Raw genomic sequence first — 25606 nt, forward strand, 5'->3', positions numbered from 1 at the left:
GGACAGACAGGGGTGACACAGAGGAGACAGTGAGTGAGGAGCATAGAGTGGTGGGTTAGGATGAGAGCTTACACTCTATAGGGGAGGGACAGACAGGGGTGACACAGAGGAGACAGTGAGTGAGGAGCATAGAGCGGTGGGTTAGGATGAGAGCTTACACTCTATAGGGGAGGGACAGACAGGGGTGACACAGAGGAGACAGTGAGTGAGGAGCATAGAGCAGGGGGTTAGGATGAGAGCTTACACTCTATAGGGGAGGGACAGACAGGGGTGACACAGAGGAGACAGTGAGCGAGGAGCATAGAGCGGTGGGTTAGGATGAGAGCTTACACTCTATAGGGGACAGACAGACAGACAGGGGTGACACAGAGGAGACAGTGAGTGAGGAGCATAGAGTGGTCGGTTAGGATGAGAGCTTACACTCTATAGGGGAGGGACAGACAGGGGTGACACAGAGGAGACAGTGAGTGAGGAGCATAGAGCGGTGGGTTAGGATGAGAGCTTACACTCTATAGGGGAGGGACAGACAGACAGGGGTGACACAGAGGAGACAGTGAGCGAGGAGCATAGAGCGGTGGGTTAGGATGAGAGCTTACACTCTATAGGGGAGGGACAGACAGACAGGGGTGACAGAGGAGACAGTGAGTGAGGAGCATAGAGCGGTGGGTTAGGATGAGAGCTTACACTCTATAGGGGAGGGACAGACAGGGATGACACACAGGAGACAGTGAGCAAGGAGCATAGAGCGGTGCGTTAGGATGAGAGCTTACACTCTATAGGGGAGGGACAGACAGGGGTGACACAGAGGAGACAGTGAGCGAGGAGCATAGAGCGGTGCGTTAGGATGAGAGCTTACACTCTATAGGGGAGGGACAGACAGGGGTGACACACAGGAGACAGTGAGCGAGGAGCATAGAGCGGTGGATTAGGATGAGAGCTTACACTCTATAGGGGAGGGACAGACAGGGGTGACACAGAGGAGACAGTGAGCGAGGAGCATAGAGCGGTGGGTTAGGATGACAGCTTACACTCTATAGGGGAGGGACAGACAGGGGTGACACAGAGGAGACAGTGAGTGAGGAGCATAGAGCGGTGGGTTAGGATGAGAGCTTACACTCTATAGGGGACAGACAGACAGGGGTGACACAGAGGAGACAGTGAGTGAGGAGCATAGAGCGGTGGGTTAGGATGAGAGCTTACACTATAGGGGAGGGACAGACAGGGGTGACACAGAGGAGACAGTGAGCGAGGAGCATAGAGCGGTGGGTTAGGATGACAGCTTACACTCTATAGGGGAGGGACAGACAGGGGTGACACAGAGGAGACAGTGAGCGAGGAGCATAGTGCGGTGGGTTAGGATGAGAGCTTACACGCTATAGGGGAGGGACAGACAGGGGTGACACAGAGGAGACAGTGAGCGAGGAGCATAGAGCGGTGGGTTAGTATGAGAGCTTACACTCTATAGGGGAGGGACAGACAGGGGTGACACAGAGGAGACAGTGAGTGAGGAGCATAGAGCGGTGGGTTAGGATGAGAGCTTACACTCTATAGGGGACAGACAGACAGGGGTGACACAGAGGAGACAGTGAGTGAGGAGCATAGAGCGGTGGGTTAGGATGAGAGCTTACACTCTATAGGGGAGGGACAGACAGGGGTGACACAGAGGAGACAGTGAGCGAGGAGCATAGAGCGGTGGGTTAGGATGAGAGCTTACACTCTATAGGGGAGGGACAGACAGACAGGGGTGACACAGAGGAAACAGTGAGTGAGGAGCATAGAGCGGTGGGTTAGGATGAGAGCTTACACTCTATAGGGGAGGGACAGACAGGGGTGACACAGAGGAGACAGTGAGCGAGGAGCATAGAGCGGTGGGATAGGATGACAGCTTACACTCTATTGGGGAGGGACAGACAGGTGGCACAGAGGAGACAGTGAGCGAGGAGTACAGACTGATGCTCCTAACTATGGGTTAATGCTGTGCTTAGTCAGGTCAATGAGCATGGGGCTGTACATCCCAGAGAAGTAGCTTATGCCACCATTGGCACTTGTGTGGTTTCTCCCAATACTCCAGGCCATTTCTGTATGCATGAGACATGTACTGGAGGAGGGAAAACATTTCTAACAACCAATCCAGGAGAGTACCTTCACCTCCAGGAAGAGGGGCAATTCTGCGTTCAGTTCGGCTACTTTACTCTCCCCTATGTGTACTAAATTACAGTTGCTTGGAAGTGTCCAGCACTGAGCTAGATAACGAGTGGGGGAGTGAGGCTGCACTTCTCCCTCAGTGATCACGGTTTATTATTTGGGGATTCAGCCATGAGCTGGAGGTAAACCATATCTCCCAACTGTCCCGCTTATCGCGGGAACGTCCCTTTTTTTGGGACATTCCAGCGTCCCTCTCGTGGCTGGCAGTTTCCCGCGGATGGGGGAAGTTGGGAGTCCCCCCTTCCCCCCCCATCACCCTGAATAGACGCTGTGCGCATGTGCACAGCGTCTGTTCCTGCAGCCGGAGGGGCTGGGAGCATAGCCAGCAGCCCACAATACTGCTTGGCATGCCCCCACAGCGGCAAACACAGGGGGTGTGGCCTCACGGGGAGCCGCCGGTATAGAACACGCCTCCTTTTGTTAGGCCCCACCCCCGGAAAGTTCGACGCGCATGTAGGTGAAAGTTGGGAGGTATGGGTAACCTATATGCTCACTTGTGAAGTCCCACACACCAGAAACGCCACCATTCTCGGTGTACTGTATTTCCTGTCCAGTTATAATCTTTATATAATCATACCTGGAATTATTTTGGTTGAACTAATAGATAATATGCTATGAGGCCAAAAGCTACTGTATGTATCTTGGGCCTTATTCTGGTTCACTCTCAGAGGCAAATTCCTTCTCAAATGGACAAAACCATGTGCACTGCCGGTGGGGCAGATGTAACATGTGCAGAGAGAATTAGATTTGGGTGGGGTTTTTCTTCAAAGTGAGATCTATATTACAGTGTAGAAATAAAGCAGCCAGTATTTACCCTGCACAGAAACAAAAGAACTCACCAAATATAATTCTCTCTTCTCACGTTACATCTGCCCCCCCTGCAGTGCACATGGTGTTGTCCATTTGAGAAGGAATTTGCCTCTGAATGTAAACCAGAATAAGGCCCCTTATCTTGCCCCTAATAATCCTGTATTCAGGTGGCTGCACAGGATGGATGTCCATATATTGCTATGGTACCTCACGGCTCATTTGCTGGTGGCAGTTACCAGTTTTTACATGTGCTGAGGTATCTATCAGTCTCGGATTGAGGTATTTGGAGAATTGGCCAGCTACATGTGACAGGTCGTACCAGCGAATCGGACGCCAGGATTGAGTAGCGATGGATGAGAGATGTAGGGAGGTACAGAGGGAGAGGTACATGGAGGACAGGGGTGTGGAGGTCTGCAGAGGGAGAGGTACATGGAGGGCAGGGGCGTGGAGGTCTGCAGAGGGAGAGGTACATGGAGGGCAGGGGCGTGGAGGTCTGCAGAGGGAGAGGTACATGGAGGGCAGGGGCGTGGAGGTCTGCAGAGGGAGAGGTACATGGAGGACAGGGGCATGGAGGTCTGCAGAGAGAGAAGTACATGGAGGGCAGGGGCGTGGAGGTCTGCAGAGGGAGAAGTACATGGAGGGCAGGGGTGTGGAGGTCTGCAGAGGGAGAGGTACATGGAGGGCAGGGGCGTGGAGGTCTGCAGAGGGAGAGGTACATAGAGGGCAGGGGTGTGGAGGTCTGCAGGGGAAGAAGTACATGGTGGGCAGGGGCGTGGAGGTCTGCAGAGGGAGAGGTACATGGAGGGCAGGGGCGTGGAGGTACAGAGGGAGAGGTACATGGAGGGCAGGGGCGTGGAGGTCTGCAGAGGAAGAGGTACATGGAGGGCAGAGGCATGGAGGTCTGCAGAGGGAGAGGTACATGGAGGACAGGGGTGTGGAGGTACAGAGGGAGAAGTACATGGAGGGCAGGGGCGTGGAGGTCTGCAGAGGGAGAAGTACATGGAGGGCAGGGGCGTGGAGGTCTGCAGAGGGAGAAGTACATGGAGGGCAGGGGCGTGGAGGTCTGCAGAGGGAGAGGTACATGGAGGGCAGGGGCGTGGAGGTCTGCAGAGGGAGAGGTACATGGAGGGCAGGGGCATGGAGGTCTGCAGAGGGAGAAGTACATGGAGGGCAGAGGCGTGGAGGTCTGCAGAGGGAGAGGTACATGGAGGGCAGGGGCGTGGAGGTCTGCAGAGGGAGAGGTACATGGAGGACAGGGGCATGGAGGTCTGCAGAGGGAGAGGTACATGGAGGACAGGGGCGTGGAGGTCTGCAGAGGGAGAGGTACATGGAGGGCAGGGGCGTGGAGGTCTGCAGGGGGAGAAGTACATGGAGGGCAGGGGCGTGGAGGTCTGCAGAGGGAGAGGTACATGGAGGGCAGGGGCGTGGAGGTCTGCAGAGGGAGAGGTACATGGAGGGCAGGGGCGTGTAGGTCTGCAGAGGGAGAAGTACATGGAGGGCAGGGGCGTGGAGGTCTGCAGAGGGAGAGGTACATGGAGGGCAGGGGCGTGGAGGTCTGCAGAGGGAGAGGTACATGGAGGGCAGGGGCGTGGAGGTCTGCAGAGGGAGAGGTACATGGAGGGCAGGGGCGTGGAGGTCTGCAGAGGGAGAGGTACATGGAGGGCAGGGGCGTGGAGGTCTGCAGAGGGAGAGGTACATGGAGGGCAGGGGCGTGGAGGTCTGCAGAGGGAGAGGTACATGGAGGGCAGGGGCGTGGAGGTCTGCAGAGGGAGAGGTACATGGAGGGCAGGGGCGTGGAGGTCTGCAGAGGGAGAGGTACATGGAGGGCAGGGGCGTGGAGGTCTGCAGAGGGAGAGGTACATGGAGGGCAGAGGCGTGGAGGTCTGCAGAGGGAGAGGTACATGGAGGGCAGGGGCGTGGAGGTCTGCAGAGGGAGAGGTACATGGAGGGCAGGGGCGTGGAGGTCTGCAGAGGGAGAGGTACATGGAGGGCAGGGGCGTGGAGGTCTGCAGAGGGAGAGGTACATGGAGGGCAGGGGCGTGGAGGTCTGCAGAGGGAGAGGTACATGGAGGGCAGGGGCGTGGAGGTCTGCAGAGGGAGAGGTACATGGAGGACAGGGGCGTGGAGGTCTGCAGAGGGAGAGGTACATGGAGGGCAGGGGCGTGGAGGTCTGCAGAGGGAGAGGTACATGGAGGGCAGGGGCGTGGAGGTCTGCAGAGGGAGAGGTACATGGAGGGCAGGGGCGTGGAGGTCTGCAGAGGGAGAGGTACATGGAGGGCAGGGGCGTGGAGGTCTGCAGAGGGAGAAGTACATGGAGGGCAGGGGCGTGGAGGTCTGCAGAGGGAGAGGTACATGGAGGGCAGGGGCGTGGAGGTCTGCAGAGGGAGAGGTACATGGAGGGCAGAGGCGTGGAGGTCTGCAGAGGGAGAGGTACATGGAGGGCAGGGGCGTGGAGGTCTGCAGAGGGAGAGGTACATGGAGGGCAGGGGCGTGGAGGTCTGCAGAGGGAGAGGTACATGGAGGACAGGGGCGTGGAGGTCTGCAGAGGGAGAGGTACATGGAGGACAGGGGCGTGGAGGTCTGCAGAGGGAGAGGTACATGGAGGGCAGGGGCGTGGAGGTCTGCAGAGGGAGAGGTACATGGAGGACAGGGGCGTGGAGGTCTGCAGAGGGAGAGGTACATGGAGGGCAGAGGCGTGGAGGTCTGCAGAGGGAGAAGTACATGGAGGACAGGGGCGTGGAGGTCTGCAGAGGGAGAAGTACATGGAGGGCAGAGGCGTGGAGGTCTGCAGAGGGAGAGGTACATGGAGGGCAGGGGCGTGGAGGTCTGCAGAGGGAGAGGTACATGGAGGGCAGGGGCGTGGAGGTCTGCAGAGGGAGAAGTACATGGAGGGCAGGGGCGTGGAGGTCTGCAGAGGGAGAGGTACATGGAGGACAGGGGCGTGGAGGTCTGCAGAGGGAGAGGTACATGGAGGGCAGGGGCGTGGAGGTCTGCAGAGGGAGAGGTACATGGAGGGCAGGGGCGTGTAGGTCTGCAGAGGGAGAGGTACATGGAGGGCAGGGGCGTGGAGGTCTGCAGAGGGAGAGGTACATGGAGGGCAGAGGCGTGGAGGTCTGCAGAGGGAGAGGTACATGGAGGGCAGGGGCGTGGAGGTCTGCAGAGGGAGAGGTACATGGAGGACAGGGGCGTGGAGGTCTGCAGAGGTAGAAGTTCATGGAGGGCAGGGGCGTGGAGGTCTGCAGAGGGAGAGGTACATGGAGGGCAGGGGCGTGGAGGTCTGCAGAGGGAGAGGTACATGGAGGGCAGGGGCGTGGAGGTCTGCAAAGGGAGAGGTACATGGAGGACAGGGGCGTGGAGGTCTGCAGAGGGAGAGGTACATGGAGGGCAGGGGCGTGGAGGTCTGCAGAGGGAGAGGTACATGGAGGGCAGGGGCGTGGAGGTCTGCAGAGGGAGAGGTACATGGAGGACAGGGGCGTGGAGGTCTGCAGAGGGAGAAGTACATGGAGGGCAGGGGCGTGGAGGTCTGCAGAGGGAGAGGTACATGGAGGGCAGGGGCGTGGAGGTCTGCAGAGGGAGAGGTACATGGAGGGCAGGGGCGTGGAGGTCTGCAGAGGGAGAGGTACATGGAGGGCAGGGGCGTGGAGGTCTGCAGAGGGAGAGGTACATGGAGGGCAGGGGCGTGGAGGTCTGCAGAGGGAGAGGTACATGGAGGACAGGGGCATGGAGGTCTGCAGAGGGAGAGGTACATGGAGGACAGAGGCGTGGAGGTCTGCAGAGGGAGAGGTACATGGAGGGCAGGGGCGTGGAGGTCTGCAGAGGGAGAGGTACATGGAGGGCAGGGGCGTGGAGGTCTGCAGAGGGAGAGGTACATGGAGGGCAGGGGCGTGGAGGTCTGCAGAGGGAGAGGTACATGGAGGACAGGGGCGTGGAGGTCTGCAGAGGGAGAGGTACATGGAGGGCAGGGGCGTGGAGGTCTGCAGAGGGAGAGGTACATGGAGGGCAGAGGCGTGGAGGTCTGCAGAGGGACAGGTACATGGAGGGCAGACACGTAGAGTCCTGCAGACGGAGAGGTACATGGAGAGCAGACAAGTACATGGAGGGCAGGGCCGTGTAGGTTTGCAGAGGGAGAGGTACATGGAGGACAGGGGCGTGGAGGTCTGCAGAGGGAGAGGTACATGGAGGACAGGGGCGTGGAGGTCTGCAGAGGGAGAGGTACATGGAGGGCAGGGGCATGGAGGTCTGCAGAGGGAGAGGTACATGGAGGACAGGGGCGTGGAGGTCTGCAGAGGGAGAGGTACATGGAGGGCAGAGGCGTGGAGGTCTGCAGAGGGAGAGGTACATGGAGGACAGGGGCGTGGAGGTCTGCAGAGGGAGAGGTACATGGAGGGCAGAGGCGTGTAGGTCTGCAGAGGGAGAGGTACATGGAGGGCAGGGGCGTGGAGGTCTGCAGGGGGAGCAGTACATGGAGGGCAGGGGTGTGGAGGTCTGCAAAGGGAGAGGTACATGGAGGGCAGAGGCATGGAGGTCTGCAGAGGGAGAGGTACATGGAGGGCAGGGGCGTGGAGGTCTGCAGAGGGAGAGGTACATGGAGGGCAGAGGCATGGAGGTCTGCAGAGGGAGAGGTACATGGAGGGCAGGGGCGTGGAGGTCTGCAGAGGGAGAGGTACATGGAGGGCAGGGGTGTGGAGGTCTGCAGAGGGAGAGGTACATGGAGGGCAGGGGCGTGGAGGTCTGCAGAGGGAGAGGTACATGGAGGACAGGGGCGTGGAGGTCTGCAGAGGGAGAGGTACATGGAGGGCAGGGGCGTGGAGGTCTGCAAAGGGAGAGGTGCATGGAGGACAGGGGCGTGGAGGTCTGCAGAGGGAGAGGTACATGGAGGGCAGGGGCGTGGAGGTCTGCAGAGGGAGAGGTACATGGAGGGCAGGGGCGTGGAGGTCTGCAGAGGGAGAGGTACATGGAGGGCAGGGGCGTGGAGGTCTGCAGAGGGAGAGGTACATGGAGGACAGGGGCGTGGAGGTCTGCAGAGGGAGAAGTACATGGAGGGCAGGGGCGTGGAGGTCTGCAGAGGGAGAGGTACATGGAGGACAGGGGCGTGGAGGTCTGCAGAGGGAGAGGTACATGGAGGACAGGGGCGTGGAGGTCTGCAGAGGGAGAGGTACATGGAGGGCAGGGGCGTGGAGGTCTGCAGAGGGAGAGGTACATGGAGGGCAGGGGCGTGGAGGTCTGCAGAGGGAGAGGTACATGGAGGGCAGGGGCGTAGAGGTCTGCAGAGGGAGAGGTACATGGAGGGCAGGGGCGTGGAGGTCTGCAGAGGGAGAGGTACATGGAGGGCAGGGGCGTGGAGGTCTGCAGAGGGAGAGGTACATGGAGGGCAGGGGCGTGGGGGTCTGCAGAGGGAGAGGTACATGGAGGGCAGGGGCGTGGAGGTCTGCAGAGGGAGAGGTACATGGAGGGCAGGGGCGTAGAGGTCTGCAGAGGGAGAGGTACATGGAGGGCAGGGGCATAGAGGTCTGCAGAGGGAGAGGTACATGGAGGGCAGGGGCGTGGAGGTCTGCAGAGGGAGAGGTACATGGAGGGCAGGGGCGTGGAGGTCTGCAGAGGGAGAGGTACATGGAGGACAGGGGCGTGGAGGTCTGCAGAGGGAGAAGTACATGGAGGGCAGGGGCGTGGAGGTCTGCAGAGGGAGAGGTACATGGAGGGCAGGGCCGTGTAGGTTTGCAGAGGGAGAGGTACATGAAGGGCAGGGGCATGGAGGTCTGCAGAGGGAGAGGTACATGGAGGGCAGGGGCGTGGAGGTCTGCAGAGGGAGAGGTACATGGAGGGCAGGGGCGTGGAGGTCTGCAGAGGGAGAGGTACATGGAGGACAGGGGCGTGGAGGTCTGCAGAGGGAGAAGTACATGGAGGGCAGGGGCGTGGAGGTCTGCAGAGGGAGAGGTACATGGAGGGCAGGGGCATGGAGGTCTGCAGAGGGAGAGGTACATGGAGGGCAGGGGCGTGGAGGTCTGCAGAGGGAGAGGTACATGGAGGGCAGGGGCGTGGAGGTCTGCAGAGGGAGAGGTACATGGAGGGAAGAGGCGTGGAGGTCTGCAGAGGGAGAGGTACATGGAGGGCAGGGGCGTGGAGGTCTGCAGAGGGAGAGGTACATGGAGGGCAGAGGCGTGGAGGTCTGCAGACGGAGAGGTACATGGAGGGCAGGGGCGTGGAGGTCTGCAGAGGGAGAGGTACATGGAGGATAGGGGCGTGTAGGTTTGCAGAGGGAGAGGTACATGGAGGACAGGGGCGTGGAGGTCTGCAGAGGGAGAGGTACATGGAGGGCAGAGGCGTGGAGGTCTGCAGAGGGAGAAGTACATGGAGGGCAGGGGCGTGGAGGTCTGCAGAGGGAGAGGTACATGGAGGGCAGGGGCATAGAGGTCTGCAGAGGGAGAGGTACATGGAGGACAGGGGCGTGTAGGTTTGCAGAGGGAGAGGTACATGGAGGACAGGGGCGTGGAGGTCTGCAGAGGGAGAGGTACATGGAGGGCAGAGGCGTGGAGGTCTGCAGAGGGAGAGGTACATGGAGGGCAGGGGCATAGAGGTCTGCAGAGGGAGAGGTACATGGAGGACAGGGGCGTGGAGGTCTGCAGAGGGAGAGGTACATGGAGGGCAGAGGCGTGGAGGTCTGCAGAGGGAGAGGTACATGGAGGGCAGGGGCGTGGAGGTCTGCAGAGGGAGAGGTACATGGAGGGGAGGGGCGTGGAGGTCTGCAGAGGGAGAGGTACATGGAGGGCAGGGGCGTGGAGGTCTGCAGAGGGAGAGGTACATGGAGGGCAGAGGCGTGGAGGTCTGCAGAGGGAGAGGTACATGGAGGGCAGGGGCGTGGAGGTCTGCAGAGGGAAAGGTACATGGAGGGCAGAGGCGTGGAGGTCTGCAGAGGGAGAGGTACATGGAGGACAGGGGCGTGGAGGTCTGCAGAGGGAGAGGTACATGGAGGACAGGGGCGTGGAGGTCTGCAGAGGGAGAAGTACATGGAGGGCAGGGGCGTGGAGGTCTGCAGAGGGAGAGGTACATGGAGGGCAGAGGCGTGGCGGTCTGCAGAGGGAGAGGTACATGGAGGACAGGGGCGTGGAGGTCTGCAGAGGGAGAGGTACATGGAGGACAGGGGCGTGGAGGTCTGCAGAGGGAGAAGTACATGGAGGGCAGGGGCGTGGAGGTCTGCAGAGGGAGAAGTACATGGAGGGCAGGGGCGTGTAGGTCTGCAGAGGGAGAGGTACATGGAGGGCAGGGGCGTGGAGGTCTGCAGAGGGAGAGGTACATGGAGGGCAGGGGCGTGGAGGTCTGCAGAGGGAGAAGTACATGGAGGGCAGAGGCGTGGAGGTCTGCAGAGGGAGAGGTACATGGAGGGCAGGGGCGTGGAGGTCTGCAGAGGGAGAAGTACATGGAGGGCAGGGGCATGGAGGTCTGCAGAGGGAGAGGTACATGGAGGGCAGGGGCGTGTAGGTTTGCAGAGGGAGAGGTACATGGAGGACAGGGGCGTGGAGGTCTGCAGAGGGAGTAGTACATGGAGGGCAGAGGCGTGGAGGTCTGCAGAGGGAGAGGTACATGGAGGGCAGGGGCGTGGAGGTCTGCAGAGGGAGAAGTACATGGAGGGCAGGGGCGTGGAGGTCTGCAGAGGGAGAGGTACATGGAGGGCAGGGGCGTGGAGGTCTGCAGAGGGAGAGGTACATGGAGGACAGGGGCGTGGAGGTCTGCAGAGGGAGAAGTACATGGAGGGCAGGGGCGTGGAGGTCTGCAGAGGGAGAGGTACATGGAGGACAGGGGCGTGGAGGTCTGCAGAGGGAGAGGTACATGGAGGGCAGGGGCGTGGAGGTCTGCAGAGGGAGAGGTACATGGAGGACAGGGGCGTGGAGGTCTGCAGAGGGAGAGGTACATGGAGGGCAGAGGCGTGGAGGTCTGCAGAGGGAGAGGTACATGGAGGACAGGGGCGTGGAGGTCTGCAGAGGGAGAGGTACATGGAGGACAGGGGCGTGGAGGTCTGCAGAGGGAGAGGTACATGGAGGACAGGGGCGTGGAGGTCTGCAGAGGGAGAGGTACATGGAGGGCAGGGGCGTGGAGGTCTGCAGAGGGAGAGGTACATGGAGGACAGGGGCGTGGAGGTCTGCAGAGGGAGAGGTACATGAAGGGCAGGGGCGTGGAGGTCTGCAGAGGGAGAGGTACATGGAGGGCAGAGGCGTGGAGGTCTGCAGAGGGAGAGGTACATGGAGGGCAGGGGCGTGGAGGTCTGCAGAGGGAGAGGTACATGGAGGGCAGAGGCGTGGAGGTCTGCAGAGGGAGAGGTACATGGAGGGCAGGGGCGTGGAGGTCTGCAGAGGGAGAGGTACATGGAGGACAGGGGCGTGGAGGTCTGCAGAGGGAGAGGTACATGGAGGGCAGAGGCGTGGAGGTCTGCAGAGGGAGAGGTACATGGAGGGCAGGGGCGTGGAGGTCTGCAGAGGGAGAGGTACATGGAGGACAGGGGCGTGGAGGTCTGCAGAGGGAGAGTTACATGGAGGGCAGGGGCGTGGAGGTCTGCAGAGGGAGAGGTACATGGAGGGCAGAGGCGTGGAGGTCTGCAGAGGGAGAGGTACATGGAGGGCAGAGGCGTGGAGGTCTGCAGAGGGAGAGGTACATGGAGGGCAGGGGCGTGGAGGTCTGCAGAGGGAGAGGTACATGGAGGGCAGGGGCGTGGAGGTCTGCAAAGGGAGAGGTACATGGAGGGCAGGGGCGTGGAGGTCTGCAAAGGGAGAGGTACATGGAGGACAGGGGCGTGGAGGTCTGCAGAGGGAGAGGTACATGGAGGGCAGGGGCGTGGAGGTCTGCAGAGGGAGAGGTACATGGAGGGCAGGGGCGTGGAGGTCTGCAGAGGGAGAGGTACATGGAGGGCAGAGGCGTGGAGGTCTGCAGAGGGAGAGGTACATGGAGGACAGGGGCGTGGAGGTCTGCAGAGGGAGAGGTACATGGAGGGCAGGGGCGTGGAGGTCTGCAGGGGGAGAGGTACATGGAGGGCAGAGGCATGGAGGTCTGCAGAGGGAGAGGTACATGGAGGGCAGGGGCGTGGAGGTCTGCAGAGGGAGAGGTACATGGAGGGCAGAGGCGTGGAGGTCTGCAGAGGGAGAGGTACATGGAGGGCAGGGGCGTGGAGGTCTGCAGAGGGAGAGGTACATGGAGGGCAGGGGCGTGGAGGTCTGCAAAGGGAGAGGTACATGGAGGGCAGGGGCGTGGAGGTCTGCAAAGGGAGAGGTACATGGAGGACAGGGGCGTGGAGGTCTGCAGAGGGAGAGGTACATGGAGGGCAGGGGCGTGGAGGTCTGCAGAGGGAGAGGTACATGGAGGGCAGGGGCGTGGAGGTCTGCAGAGGGAGAGGTACATGGAGGGCAGGGGCGTGGAGGTCTGCAAAGGGAGAGGTACATGGAGAGCAGAGGCGTGGAGGTCTGCAGATGGAGAGGTACATGGAGGACAGGGGCGTGGAGGTCTGCAGAGGGAGAGGTACATGGAGGGCAGGGGCGTGGAGGTCTGCAGAGGGACAGGTACATGGAGGGCAGACACGTAGAGTCCTGCAGACGGAGAGGTACATGGAGAGCAGACACGTAGAGTCCTGCAGAGGGAGAGGTACATGGAGGGCAGGGCCGTGTAGGTTTGCAGAGGGAGAGGTACATGGAGGACAGGGGCGTGGAGGTCTGCAGAGGGAGAGGTACATGGAGGACAGGGGCGTGGAGGTCTGCAGAGGGAGAGGTACATGGAGAACAGACATGTGGAGGCCTACAGACGGAGAGGTACATGGAGGGCAGGCACGTGGAGGCCTGCAGATGGAGAGGTACATGGAGGGCAACAACAAGTACAAGCCTGCAGAGGGAGAGGTACATGGAGAACAGACATGTGGAGGCCTACAGACGGAGAGGTACATGGAGGGCAGGCACGTGGAGGCCTGCAGATGGAGAGGTACATGGAGGGCAGAAAAGTACAGGTCTGCAGAGGGAGAGGTATATGGTGGGCAGACACGTGGAGGCCTGCAGAGGGAGAGGTACAGGGAGGGCAGACACGTGGAGGCCTGCAGACGGAGAGGTACATGGAGGGCAGACAAGTGCAGGCCTGCAGACGGAGAGGTACATGGAGGGCAGACAAGTACAGGCCTGCAGAGGAAGAGAAACATGGAGGGCAGACAAGTACAGGCCTGCAGAGGGAGAGGTACAGGGAGGGCAGACACGTGGAGGCCTGCAGACGGAGAGGTACAAGGAGGGCAGACAAGTACAGGCCTGCAGAGGAAGAGAAACATGGAGGGCAGACAAGTACAGGCCTGCAGAGGGAGAGGTACAGGGAGGGCAGACACGTGGAGGCCTGCAGACGGAGAGGTACAAGGAGGGCAGACAAGTACAGGCCTGCAGACGGAGAGGTACATGGAGGGCAGACAAGTACAGGCCTGCAGAGGAAGAGAAACATGGAGGGCAGACAAGTACAGGCCTGCAGAGGGAGAGGTACATGGAGGGCAGACACGTGGAGTCCTGCAGATGGAGAGGTACATGGAGGGCAGACAAGTACAGGCCTGCAGACGGAGAGGTACATGGAGGGCAGACAAGTGCAGGCCTGCAGATGGAGAGGTACATGGAGGGCAGACAAGTACAGGCCTGCAGAGGGAGAGGTACATGGAGGGCAGACACGTAGAGTCCTGCAGACGGAGAGGTACATGGACGGCAGACATGTGGAGGCCTGCAGAGGGAGAGGTACATGAAGGGCAGACAAGTACAGGCCTGCAGAGGGAGAGGTACATGGAGGGCAGACAAGTACAGGCCTGCAGAGGGAGAGGTACATGGAAACTGATTTTCACCTGATCCCCGTAGATGCGGATGGATCCCACATTTGTAGCTCCAACAGCCGTAAGAGAAAAGAAACCAAATTGCCACTGCCCGCTCAGTACAACCCTTTCATTCTGACAGAAAAGGCCTGGCATCCAGCGGGCAACATGGGGGCTGACAGATAGCAGTGCACCTAATGGGAACATATAGATATACAGGATTTCAGTGTCTTATATCTCCTATGTATGTCTGTACATCTAGGGGAGACTTACAGGGGTACCTCAGTCTCCTGCCCCTGACTGTACATCTAGGGGAGACTTACAGGGGTACCTCAGTCTCCCCCCGCCTGACTGTACATCTATGGGAGACTTACAGGGGTACCTCAGTCTGCTGCCCCTGACTGTACATCTAGGGGAGACTTACAGGGGTACCTCAGTCTCCTGCCCCTGACTGTACATCTAGGGGAGACTTACAGGGGTACCTCAGTCTCCTGCCCCTCACTGTACATCTAGGGGAGACTTACAGGGGTACCTCAGTCTCCTGCCCCGGACTGTACATCTAGGGGAGACTTACAGGGGTACCTCAGTCTCCTGCCCCCGACTGTACATCTAGGGGAGACTTACAGGGGTACCTCAGTCTGCTGCCCCTGACTGTACATCTAGGGGAGACTTACAGGGGTACCTCAGTCTCCTGCCCCTGACTGTACATCTAGGGGAGACTTACAGGGGTACCTCAGTCTCCTGCCCCCGACTGTACATCTAGGGGAGACTTACAGGGGTACCTCAGTCTCCTGCCCCCGACTGTACATCTAGGGGAGACTTACAGGGGTACCTCAGTCTCCTCCCCCTGACTGTACATCTAGGGGAGACTTACAGGGGTACCTCAGTCTCCTGCCCCCGACTGTACATCTAGGGGAGACTTACAAGGGTACCTCAGTCTCCTGCCCCTCACTGTACATCTAGGGGAGACTTACAGGGGTACCTCAGTCTACTGCCCCCTGACTGTAAATCTAGGGGAGACTTACAGGGGTACCTCAGTCTCCTGCCCCTGACTGTACATCTATGGGAGACTTACAGGGGTACCTCAGTCTCCTCCTCCTGACTGTACATCTAGGGGAGACTTACAGGGGTACCTCAGTCTCCTGCCCCTCACTGTACATCTAGGGGAGACTTACAGGGGTACCTCAGTCGGCTGCCCCTGACTGTACCTCTAGGGGGAGACTTTGTACACTATGGTATACGGGTACTCTCTGAAGGCCCTACACTATTGGATCGGAGCCTGGAGATCTTATGGGCAGCACATAAGATGAACCATGATTCCCAAGATGTTCTGATATTTATTTATTCAAAGGGATAAAGGTATGGAGAAATTTTGGTGTATCTATTTTTCTCTGCGCATTTGTAAACTGGGCTAAAGTAAAAACCTGTAATGTTCTCTTACTGTGGTATATTCATGTACATTGTAAGTACCTATATTATCTGTTACATGTTTAGGTGTCAGAGTTCATTTACTGAATTAAAAGATGAAATAATATACTTTTCTCTGTGTATATTCTGTTGTAAATCATTACTCTGCTGTGCACCACCGTACAGCTATGTAGGGTACACACCAGGACGACCCGCTCACGATGTGCACCACCGTACAGCTATGTAGGGTACACACCAGGACGACCCGCTCACGGTGACGCGGGGGGGCACGACCCGCTCACGATGTGCACCACTGTACAGCTATGTAGGGTACACACCAGGACGACCCGCTCACGGTGTGCACCACCGTACAGCTATGTAGGGTACACACCAGGACGACCCGCTCACGATGTGCACCACCGTACAGCTATGTAGGGTACACACCAGGACGACCCGCTCACGATGTGCACCACCGTACAGCTATGTAGGGTACACACCAGGACGACCCGCTCACGGTGTGCACCACCGTACAGCTATGTAGGGTACACACCAGGACGACCCGCTCACGGTGTGCACCACCGTACAGCTATGTAGGGTACACACCAGGACGACCCGCTCACGATGTGCACCACCGTACAGCTATGTAGGGTACACACCAGGACGACCCGCTCACGGTGTGCACCACCGTACAGCTATGTAGGGTACACACCAGGACGACCCGCTCACGGTGTGCACCACCGTACAACTACAGTGTAAAAATCACACATATATCTTTATATACCGGCTTCTTAAATACAAAAAAACCTGCAAAGTGGTAAAATCAGTGCCCTTCTTATCGGTCCTTTATTCATTTGAACACAGTTATCTGAGTCTCCTATACTCATAGAGGTGAAAGGTATAATGAAACATGTATACATGATAATGAGGTAAAGTGGAAGAATAGGGTAGCAGAATATATATATATATATATATATATATATATCACAGTGTGTTATCGGTACCTGGGAAATGTCTCCTGTGCTGCACACTCCAGTCAGTTGGTGAATGGAATCGATGATAGTCTCCAGGAGCCAAGTACACAACATGGTGGTAGAGGCGATTGGCGGAGCGAACACCTAACTGTTGCAGGAATGGAAGTCCTTTGGGAAGATACAGAAGACAATATATAGGTATCAGACGAAAGGTGGCTCAAAGAAAATAATTACCAGTGAATTAAATAAAACCTGAAGGCACAGTACCTTTTGGCAAGTGACCCAGGTAAATGGCTGAGGGAGGAGGCAGGTGATGATAGAGGGAAACCAACACCAGGAAATGGACCAGGTACACAGCTGAGGGAGGAGACAGGTGGTGCTAGGGGGACACCAGCAACAGGAAAGGACCAGGAAAAAGGCTGAGGGAGGAGGCAGGTGGTGATAGAGGGACACCAGCACCAGGAAAGGGACCAGGTACATGGCTGAGGGAGGAGGCAGGTGATGATAGAGGGACACCAGCAACAGGAAAGGACCAGGAAAAAGGCTGAGGGAGGAGGCAGGTGATGATAGAGGGAGACCAGCATCAGGAAAGGGACCAGGTACATGGCTGAGGGAGGAGGCAGGTGATGATAGAGGGAGACCAGCATCAGGAAAGGGACCAGGTACACGGCTGAGGGAGGAGGCAGGTGATGATAGAGGGACACCAGCACCAGGAAAGGGGCCAAGGTACAAGGCTGAGGGAGGAGGCAGGTGATGATAGAGGGAGACCAGCATCAGGAAAGGGACCAGGTACAAGGCTGATGGAGGAGGCAGGTGATGATAGAGGGACACCAGCACCAGGAAAGGGACCAGGTACACGGCTGAGGGAGAAGGCAGGTGATGATAGAGGGAGACTAGAACCAGGAAAGGGACCAGGTACACGGCTGAGGGAGGAGGCAGGTGATGATAGAGGGAGACCAGCACCAGGAAAGGGACCAGGTACATGGCTGAAGGAGGAGGCAGGTGATGATAGAGGGACACCAGCACCAGGAAAGGGACCAGGTACACAGCTGAGGGAGGAGACAGGTGATGGCAGGGGGAGATTAGCACCAGGAAAGGGATCCCAGGTACATGGCTGAGAGAGAAGACAGGTGATGATAGATGGATACCAGCACCAGGAAAGGGACCAGGTACATGGCTGAAGGAGGTCGCTGGTGATGATAGCGGGAGACCAGCACCAGGAAAGGGACCAGGTACAAGGCTGAGGGAGGAGAAAGGTGGTGATAGAGGGTTCCCAGCACCAGGAAAGGGACCAGGTACATGGCTGAGGGAGGAGGCAGGAGATGATAGATGGAGACCAGCACCAGGAAAGGGATCCCAGGTACACGGCTAAGGGAGGAGGCAGTTGATGATAGAGGGACACCAGCACCAGGAAAGGGACCAGGTACATGACTGAGGGAGAAGACAGGTGATGATAGATGAATACCAGCACCAGGAAAGGGATCCCAGGTACAAGGCTGAGGGAGGAGGCAGTTGATGATAGAGGGACACCAGCACCAGGAAAGGGACCAGGTACATGACTGAGGAAGAAGACAGGTGATGATAGATGGATACCAGCACCAGGAAAGGGATCCCAGGTACAAGGCTGAGGGAGGAGAAAGGTGGTGATAGAGGGTTCCCAGCACCAGGAAAGGGACCAGATACATGGCTGAAGGAGGTCGCTGGTGATGATAGATGAATCCCGCACTCAGTCACTAGCACAGACCCACAGCATTAGGATACATATATATATAATTTGACCACTTACTTGAGTTGGATGGTTCTCGCCAGTCCTGTGGTCCCAGGAAATTCTCTAGTGAATATGTGAGACCTTTAACTTGCTCGATCTGAGATCCTCGGGTCCGGCCACTGTGTAGTACATGTCCATCGCATGGACTTACCTACAGGGTCAAGCAGATAACACAGGCTGAAAATACATGCAAACACTTTTCCAGAGATATACTACACTACAAACAGGACACATCTCAGAGATGACAAAGGCATTTTCCACTCTTAACTGTCTCTATTCTAAAGTGATCCAGACCCTCCAGTTTGACTCTGTTAGATGCCGATGGACTTCCATTCTGTACATGGTTGAACAAATAATGTTATAGGGTGTGTAAGAGGAAAGCCCAGAAGCGGAGCACTGTGTAACTGGAGGAAGGGGACATGTTGGATCGTAAGTGGGAAGCCCAGGAACAGAGCATTGTGTACCTGATGGAAGGGGACATGTTGGAGGGTGTGTAAGTAGGAAGCCCAGGAGTGGAGCATTGTGTACCTGGTGAAAGGGAACATGTTGGAGGGTAAGTGGGAAGCCCAGAAGTGGAGCATTGAATACCTGGTGGAAGGGGACATTTTGGGAGGTGTGTAAGTGGGAAGCCCAGAAGTGGAGCATTGTGTACCTGGTGGAAGGGAACATGTTGGAGGGTAAGTGGGAAGCCCAGAAGTGGAGCATTGAATACCTGGTGGAAGGGGACATGTTGGGAGGTGTGTAAGTGGGAAGCCCAGAAGTGGAGCATTGTGTACCTGGTGGAAAGGGACATGTTGGAGGGTGTGTAAGTGGAAGCCCAGGTGTGGAGCACTGTGTACCTGGTGAAAGGGACATGTTGGAGGGTGTGTAAGTGGGAAGCCCAGGAGCGGGCATTGTGTACCTGGCGGAAGGGGACATGTTAGAGGGTGGGTATGTTGGAAGCCCAGGAGCAGAGCACTGTGTACCTGGTGGAAGGTATCATGTTGGGAGGTGTGTAGGTGGGAAGCCCAGAAGCGGAGTATTGCGTACCTGGTGGAAGGGGGCATGTTGGAGGGTGTGTAAGTGGAAAGCCCAAGAGCGGAGCATTGTCTACCTGGTGGAAGGGGACATTTTGGAGAGTAAGTGGGAAGCCCAGGAGCAAAACCCTGTGTACAGTACCTGGTGGAAGGGGACATGTTGGATGGTGTGTAAGTGGAAAGCCCAGAAGCAGAGTATTGTGCACCTGTTGGAAGGGGACATGTTTGAGGGTATGTAAGTGGAAAGCCCAAGAGCAGAGCATTGTGTACCTGGTGGAAGGGGACATGTTGGAGGGTAAGTGGGAAGCCCAGGAGCAAAACACTGTGTATCTGGTGGAAGGGGACATGTTGGAGGGTGTGTAAGTGGAAAGCCCAGGAGCAGAGCACTGTGTACCTGGTGGAAGGGGACATGTTGGAGGGTGTGTAAGTGGAAAGCCCAGGAGCAGAGCACTGTGGACTGTATGATCCAGTTATACAGATATGTTGGCTTGGATGAGTGGAAGGTGTCAGTGGGAAAAACGAACACATGTAAGTTTTGTGTAAGCAGTGTAGTGGTGATGTAATTAGATAGTATAGCTTATGGGTGGTGACAATCTTATCCTTGGTGTACACTTACTTTCCACCATGACATCCACTGTATGATCTACAGAACAGTCTACTACAAGTACCCAAATTCATTCATTTTAAAGACTCCCCAGATGTGTATGAATGTTTTCCTAGTCACTGTCTGCATTTCCCCTGGAGGTTCCAGTCCTGGTGCTTCCTGCAAAGTGACTTATTCCTCAGTGTACTCACTAAGTAATGGGAAGAGATGGTCCTGGCTGTGGACTTCAATGGACGTCGAAAGAGTTCCCCCAAATTCTTGTAGCGGTTCAGGTCTTCTACCTCAGCTTCTGCCATGTTTACAGAGAATGCCCAGACATACATGGAGAAGAGAGGACGGCGTAGCCAGCGAGGTAGGCTCACATCATTGAGTAGGCCCCAAAGACGAGACAGAAGGCGAGTTGGTGCTCTGCTGTACACCGCCTGATAAGAGAGGTAGAAGGGATTATACCAGTGGTTCCCAAACATTTTGAATCATGGCACCCTACAGTATCAGAATATATTTCATGGCACCCCTAGGCCAAAAGTTTTTTACAGAGAATTCAGAAAAATATATTAAATGAAATATGTTGTGATTACATTTTATCCTATGTGGTGATGAACATGATTCACTTCTGTTTACCCACATATTTTATCATTGTAAGTCACAAGCACTGATTGTGCTTATTACATTGACCATAAATAATTTTAGTTGATCTGAACCACCAACCTGAGACACCCCTGCAAGTTCTCAGAGGCACCCTGGGGGGCCTAGGTGCACAGTTTGGGAACCACTTGATTATACAATGCATCATTCTATCCCAACCTCTTACACTTCTCCAAGTGGCTGAGTGAGTCAATGTCCAAAAGCGGTCTTACCTCTATTTTCCACGTAGCTGTCCCACAAACCACCAGCAGAGAGAAAGCTATTCCCAATGTTCTGTCAGTAATCGCAATCTCAGTCGTCATCGTCATCATCAGTCATCATCATCTTCAGTAATCACAATCTCAATCATTATCATCATCATCATCTCCGTCAGTAATCGCAATCTCAGTCATCATCATGATAAGTAATCACAATCTCAGTCATCATCATCAGTAATTATAATCTCAGTCATGATCATCATCATCGTCAGTAATTGCAATCTTAGTCATCTTCATCGTCATCGTCAGTAACCGTAATATCCATCATCATCACCATAGTCCGTAATCGCAATCTCAGTCATCATCATCATCATTAATTGCAAACTCAGTCATCATCATCATCGTGAGTAATGGCAACCTCAGTCATCAGCATCATTATCATCAATCTCAGTCATCATCATCAGTAATAGCAATCTCAGCCATCATCATCAACGTCAGTAATCGCAATCTCAGTCATCATCATTGTCATCATCATCAGTAATCGCATTCTCAGTCATCATCATCAATGTCAGTAATCGCAATCTCAGTCATGAGCATAAGTAATCACAATCTCAGTCATCATCATCATTGTCATCATCATCAGTAATCACAATCTCAGTCATCATCATCATCATCATAATAATAATCAGTAATGACAATCTCAGTCATCATCATCATTAGCAATCGCATTCTCAGTCATCAGCATCATTGTCAGTAATCGAAATCTGTCATCATCATCATCATCATCTTTGTCCGTAATCCCAATCATCATCTTCATCATCAGTAATCGAAATCTCAGTCATCATCAGTAATCACAATCTCAGTCATCATCATCATTGTCATCATCGTCAGTCATCTCATTCTCAGTCATCATCATCAGTAATCGCAATCTCAGTCGTCATCATCATCAGTAATCACATTCTCAGTCATCATCATCATCATTGTCAGTAATCGCAACTTGTCATCAACATTGTCCATAATCCCACTCTTCATCATCATTAACATTGTCATTAATCACATTTTCAGTCATCATCATCATCGTCAGTAATCGCAATCTCAGTCATCATCATCATCAGTAATCGCATTCTCAGTCATCATCATCATCATCCGTAATCCCAATCATCATCATTGTCAGTAATCGCAATCTCAGTCATCATCATCATCATCAACGTCAGTTATCGAAATCTGTCATCATCGTTAGTAATCGCAATCTCAGTCATCATCATCATCGTCAGTAATCGCAATCTCAGTCATCATCATCATCATCATCAGTAATCGCAATTCTCAGTCATCATCATCATCAGTAATTATAATCTCAGTCATGATGATCATCATCATCATCGTCGTCAGTAATTGCAATCTTAGTCATCTTCATCATCATAGTCAGAAACCGTAATATCCATCATCATCACCATAGTCCGTAATCGCAATCTCAGTCATCATCATCATCATCAGTAATGACAATCTCAGTCATCATCATCATCATAATAATCAGTAATGACAATCTCAGTCATCATCATCATCCGTAATCCCAATCATCATCATCATCATCATCATCGTCAGTAATCGAAATCTGTCATCATCGTTAGTAATCGCAATCTCAGTCATCATCATCATTGTCAGTAATCGCACTCTCAGTCATCATCATCATCATCGGCAGTAATCGCAATCTCAGTCATCATCATCATCAGTAATCGCAATCTCAGTCATCATCATCATCAGTAATCGCATTCTCAGTCATCATCATCATCAGTAATTGCATGCTCAGTCATCATCATAATCATCATCATCATCAGTAATCGCAATCTCAGTCATTATCATCATCAGTAATCACATTCTGAGTCATCATCATCATCAGTAATCGCAATCTCAGGCATCATCATCATCATCATCAGTAATCGCATTCTCAGTCATCATCATCATCATCATCATCATCCGTAATCCCAATCATCATCATCATCGTCAGTAATCACAATCTCAGTCATCATCATCATCAACGTCAGTAATCGCAATCTCAGTCATTATCATCATCAGTAATCGCATTCTCAGTCATCATCGGCAGTAATTGCAATCTATCATCATCGTCCGTAATCCCAATCATCATCATCGTAAGTAATCGCAATCTCAGTCATCATCATCAATGTCAGTAATCGTAATCTCAGTGTCATGGCCGGCGGAGATTGAGGACCCACCTCCAGTACCTGCCCAGGTATGGTCTGCGCTGGACGCCCTTGGAACTTAGGTTAGATGTATGACTTTCGCATAAATCCTAGGCCATGAGTTAGACGGTAGCTCCTGAGTGAGGGTGCAGAATCTAACTGCCCGGCGGTCTTCTCCAGGGACCCCCGCAAGGGAGTTTGGGTTTCGCTGCGTCCGAACAGCAAGTCGCGGACCCTCACCCGGAGAACTCACTGGTGACCACGAAAGATGGTCAGAAGAGGAACCGGTGGCTAGCAACAGGGAAGGAGGCAACAGGGGTTCTGGGTAGAGAAGATAAGTAAAAGGCTTGCTTGGTTTGCCAAATACTGAAGACAGAAACTGTAATGAGGATGGTTGTTTTGGCTTGGAACTTCCAAGATGGACAATAACTGTAACTGAAAGATGGCCGACTTGGCGTGGAGAGTTCGGGTAGGCAATAACTGTAACTGAAAGGGACGACGGCGTGCAGGGTTCGGGTAGGCAATAACTGTAACTGAAATGGCCGACTTGGCGTGGAGGGTTCGGGTAGGCAATAACTGTAACTGAAAGTGTCCGACTTGGCTTTTTTGGCTTGAGCAGGATGCAGGAACAGGGATGAGCCAGATAAGGAATCAGAGAAGGCTGGATCACAGAGACTGAGCTGGGACCGCAGTACCACACAGGAACACTAGAGGCTGCTGCTGAGCAGAGTTACTGGCAGCTGCACAGTTGTACCAGCACCGAGGCTCACAGCCTGCTTGAATTTATGCTCTGCACAACTAGGTCTGCCCAGCCCCATCCTGGGGAAGGAGATAAAACACCCACTCGCCTGCGGTCATGTGACCCGGCCAAGATGGTGGCGCCCAGTACAGGAAGCCAGCGCCTGACCCGCCGCCGGACCACCTGCAAACCTGAGAGCCCCCACAGCAGCCTGCCCCCTGGACCCACACGGCCCTGCACCCCCGTGACGCAAAGACCGGAGTGCCTGGCGAGGTGAGTAGCCGCGGCCGAGTCTGGCGCAGTGGCGGGATGTGACACTGAATCACCATCATTAGTAACCGCAATCTCCGTCATCATCATCAGTAATCACATTCTCAGTCATCATCATCGTCAGTAATCGCAATCTCAGTCATCTCATCATCATCAGTAATCGCATTCTCAGTCATCATCATTATCATCAGTAATCGCAATCTCAGTCATCATCATCGTCAGTAATCACAATCTCAGTCATCATCGTCAGTAATTGCAATCTCAGTCATCATCATCAGTAATTGGAATCTCAGTCATCATCATCATCATCGTTCATAATCGCAATTTCAGTCATCATCTTCAACGTCAGTAATCACAATCTCAATCATTACCATCATCATCAGTAATAGCAAGCTCAGTCATCATCATGATCATCATCATCAGTAATCGCAATCTCAGTCATCATTCATAATCAAAAGCTCAGTCATCATCATCATCGTTCGTAATCACAAACTCAGTCATCATCATCATTCGTAATCACAAGCTCAGTCATCATGATCATCATCAGTAATCACAATTCAGGCATCATCATCGTCAGTAATCGCAATCTCAGTCATCATCATCATCAGTAATTGCATTCTTAGTCATCATCATCATCATCATCCATAATTGCAATTTCAGTCATCATCGTCAGTAATCGCAATCTCAATCATCATCATCATCATCAGTAATCTCAGTCATCATCATCATCGTCAGTAATCGCAATCTCAGTCATCATCATCATCAGTAATCGCATTCTCAGTCATCATCATCATCATCCGTAATCCCAATCATCATCATCGTCAGTAATCGCAATCTCAGTCATCATCATCATCATCAACGTCAGTTATCGAAATCTGTCATCACCGTTAGTAATCGCAATCTCAGTCATCATCATCATTGTCAGTAATCGCAATATCAGTCATCATCATCATCATCATCATCAGTAATCGCAATTCTCAGTCATCATCATCATCAGTAATTATAATCTCAGTCATGATGATCATCATCATCATCGTCGTCAGTAATTGCAATCTTAGTCATCTTCATCATCATAGTCAGAAACCGTAATATCTATCATCATCACCATAGTCCGTAATCGCAATCTCAGTCATCATCATCATCATAATAATCAGTAATGACAATCTCAGTCATCATCATCATCATCATAATAATCAGTAATGACAATCTCAGTCATCATCATCATCATCATCCGTAATCCCAATCATCATCATCATCATCATCGTCAGTAATCGAAATCTGTCATCATCGTTAGTAATCGCAATCTCAGTCATCATCATCATCGTCAGTAATCGCACTCTCAGTCATCATCATCATCATCGTCAGTAATCGCAATCTCAGTCATCATCATCATCAGTAATCGCAATCTCAGTCATCATCATCATCAGTATTCGCATTCTCAGTCATCATCATCATCAGTAATTGCATTCTCAGTCATCATCATAATCATCATCATCATCAGTAATCGCAATCTCAGTCATCATCATCATCAGTAATTGCATTCTCAGTCATCATCATAATCATCATCATCATCAGTAATCGCAATCTCAGTCATTATCATCATCAGTAATCGCATTCTGAGTCATCATCATCATCAGTAATTGCAATCTCAGGCATCATCATCATCATCATCATCATCATCAGTAATCGCATTCTCAGTCATCATCATCATCCGTAATCCCAATCATCATCATCATCGTCAGTAATCACAATCTCAGTCATCATCATCATCAACGTCAGTAATCGCAATCTCAGTCATTATCATCATCAGTAATCGCATTCTCAGTCATCATCGGCAGTAATTGCAATCTATCATCATCGTCCGTAATCCCAATCATCATCATCGTAAGTAATCGCAATCTCAGTCATCATCATCAATGTCAGTAATCGTAATCTCAGTGTCATGGCCGGCGGAGATTGAGGACCCACCTCC

General features: G+C 54.2%; 1 protein-coding gene across 2 annotated transcripts in view; it reads right to left on the reverse strand.

Moving 5' to 3' along the window:
* The window catches only part of LOC146019704 (phosphatidylserine decarboxylase proenzyme, mitochondrial-like), an 88489-nt gene that overhangs the window by 2162 nt on the left and 60721 nt on the right, over positions 1 to 25606 (reverse strand). For both annotated transcript variants that reach the window (XM_083152187.1, XM_083152186.1), the window contains exons 5-8: positions 19777 to 20007; positions 17984 to 18116; positions 16228 to 16365; positions 13853 to 14013 (exon numbers count right to left, since the gene is read on the reverse strand). In XM_083152187.1, the coding sequence (XP_083008313.1) occupies positions 13853 to 14013; positions 16228 to 16365; positions 17984 to 18116; positions 19777 to 20007 (663 nt within the window). The remainder of the gene's footprint in view (positions 1 to 13852; positions 14014 to 16227; positions 16366 to 17983; positions 18117 to 19776; positions 20008 to 25606) is intronic.

This window comes from Crinia signifera, chromosome 7, assembly GCF_055691185.1.
Source record: "Crinia signifera chromosome 7, ASM5569118v1, whole genome shotgun sequence".
Taxonomy (NCBI): Eukaryota; Metazoa; Chordata; class Amphibia; order Anura; family Myobatrachidae; genus Crinia; species Crinia signifera.